Source organism: Condylura cristata, unplaced genomic scaffold, assembly GCF_000260355.1.
Source record: "Condylura cristata isolate star-nosed mole 26May11 unplaced genomic scaffold, ConCri1.0 scaffold00002, whole genome shotgun sequence".
NCBI lineage: Eukaryota > Metazoa > Chordata > Mammalia > Eulipotyphla > Talpidae > Condylura > Condylura cristata.
The window spans coordinates 3,601,644-3,603,670 of NW_004567103.1; the positions used below are offsets into that span (position 1 = coordinate 3,601,644).

The 2,027-nt window shown below is 42.1% G+C and overlaps 1 protein-coding gene across 2 annotated transcripts in view; it reads right to left on the reverse strand.

Annotated features, from left to right (window-relative positions):
* PSMD1 (proteasome (prosome, macropain) 26S subunit, non-ATPase, 1) overlaps positions 1-2,027 on the reverse strand; it is an 81,126-nt gene continuing 79,099 nt past the window's right edge. Inside the window, exon 24 of one of the 2 annotated variants that reach the window (XM_012726931.1) lies at positions 1-362. In XM_012726931.1, coding sequence (XP_012582385.1) covers positions 348-362 — 15 coding nt within the window. In that variant the 3' untranslated portion in view covers positions 1-347. The remainder of the gene's footprint in view (positions 363-2,027) is intronic. The other variant, XM_012726923.1, reaches the window with a different exon arrangement.

Here is a 2,027-nt window from a genome sequence, read left to right on the forward strand (position 1 = left end):
AGCAGATTTTTAAGCAGCAGACAGCTATCATTCGCCTTTTATTAGAAAGTCATTTTGGAGAATGGACTGGAGGGGGACAAGTCTAAAGGTAGATAACAGTTGAGGGCTTGAACTAGAACCAGGCAGCGTGAACGGTGATGGAGGGTGGATGAGCTGAGAAGTGAAACACCGAGCTGGGGGAAGGCTGGGATTTCCGGTGTGGCCATCCCCTGGAGGGGTTGTCCCGAGCCCTTAAAGTCGAGGAGGCTGGACGCACAGGCAGCAGCCAAGATGGACGGTGCGGGGTGGGGTGGGGGTCTTCTGTGCAGCCTGAGCCAAATGAGATTGCCTGATGAGTGGCGACAGATCTATTCTGAGGGAGCCTGAGATTAAAGAGCAGAGGGAATAGGACTTGTCAGAGCTCAAGAATCTGCACAAAAAGATGCTCAAGTAAAGACACTCAGTTTTTCCAGGAAGGGGAAGTCGGAGATAAACGGGAGAAAGCTCATCACTGAAGCCAAGCAGAGTATTTTTAGAGGGTGGTGTTTATCGTGGGAAGCCTGCTTTCTAGGCTTGTCTAGTCTAAGAAATCAGTTCCTTTCTTCTGGTTGCGCCTCCCTTCACATGACATTTACAAGTCGAAGGCTTCTGATGTCTCTGCCCTGAAATCAGTGTGTGCCACAGCGACGTTGTCCGGAGAAGCTGCCGCCTGCTCCGGGCCTCTCGAGCCGACGTCGGGTCTAGCTCCTGCCCTGTCTTCACCCTGTTCTGCTGGACTCGGCTCCTTGGTCCTGGGTTTCTCCCTTATTGCTGTATAGCTCAGGAAATCTTCTAGGAAAGAGTTGTCATCATAATCTAAGTGGCCATTTAAGTTTATAGCTTGCATTTTTTAAATGCTATAATCTCAAAACTTAAGACCAAGATACAAATTCTAAATTGCAAGTCCTACCAGGACCCAGGTCTAACTGTTCCCTAAGTTCAACTCACTTTGAAAAGAATTTAACTTTGGCAAAAGGCCAGTGAAGGTGCCAAACTCCCAGATGACTCGATTTTGGTCAGTGATAGCACTGACAGACTTCTGTTTTTTAAACAGTTCATATATTAATGTTAGAGATAACTGTCTGAAATGCAAGCACTGTTAAGAGCCTGAACAGGAAGGAGATAGCTAATGAGAGGCTAGGAAATGAGATAATCTCTTTTATAGAATCATCTGATATTGAGGAAACAAGAAATTTACAAAGGAGGGGGTACAATGAAATTAAGGAGTCGCCCCCTCCTTTGGGATCAGTAACCTTTAGACCCTGGATCTATGACAAGTCTAGGGTAGATGAATGCATTGGGACTGATCTTGCCAGGAGCTTATTTCTCTAAGAACAGTCTTTCTTTTCCCTCAGAAGGCTTTATTTTAATGAAGATGTGAAATAATCAAGGTAGGAACAAATGTTCATGGGTAAATGCTGAAACGACCTACTTTCCTTTTATATGAATACCAAGATACATCTACCCACGTCCCTGCAATTCCAAAAATCTTGCGTTATAATTTTTGATTGTATATTGATAAAAGGTATTTGTCAAAACTCATCAAATTGTATGCATTTCAAATTTCTGTATTTTATTGCAGAAAAAATTAAAAATTAAATTCAATTAAAAAAATTAAAAAAGAAAAAACATACATTATAGATCCTTTGGCTAAATGAGACTAAAATATTTATATCTATTGTTTCCAACAGGGTCAAAAGCAGGAAATAAGCAGAGCTCATTAAAAGAATGCTTCTGAGCTGCCTAAGTGGGTCCATTTCCCTTGGGTCATTAGGGGCTTGTTCAGTAAGCGAAGGCACTCCATACCCTCAATCACATTAAAACACACACACACACACACACACACACACACAAACACCAGGGAATTCTTGGCGTAATGAGCAAGACTTGATTTTTGCCTCTTATTTTGGTCATTGTATTTCAAATAAAATCATTTAAATTTTTTTCCAACACAAAACTCAAGCAAAGTCATCCTAGCAAACCAGGAGCCAGTTCTGAGTTTAAACACT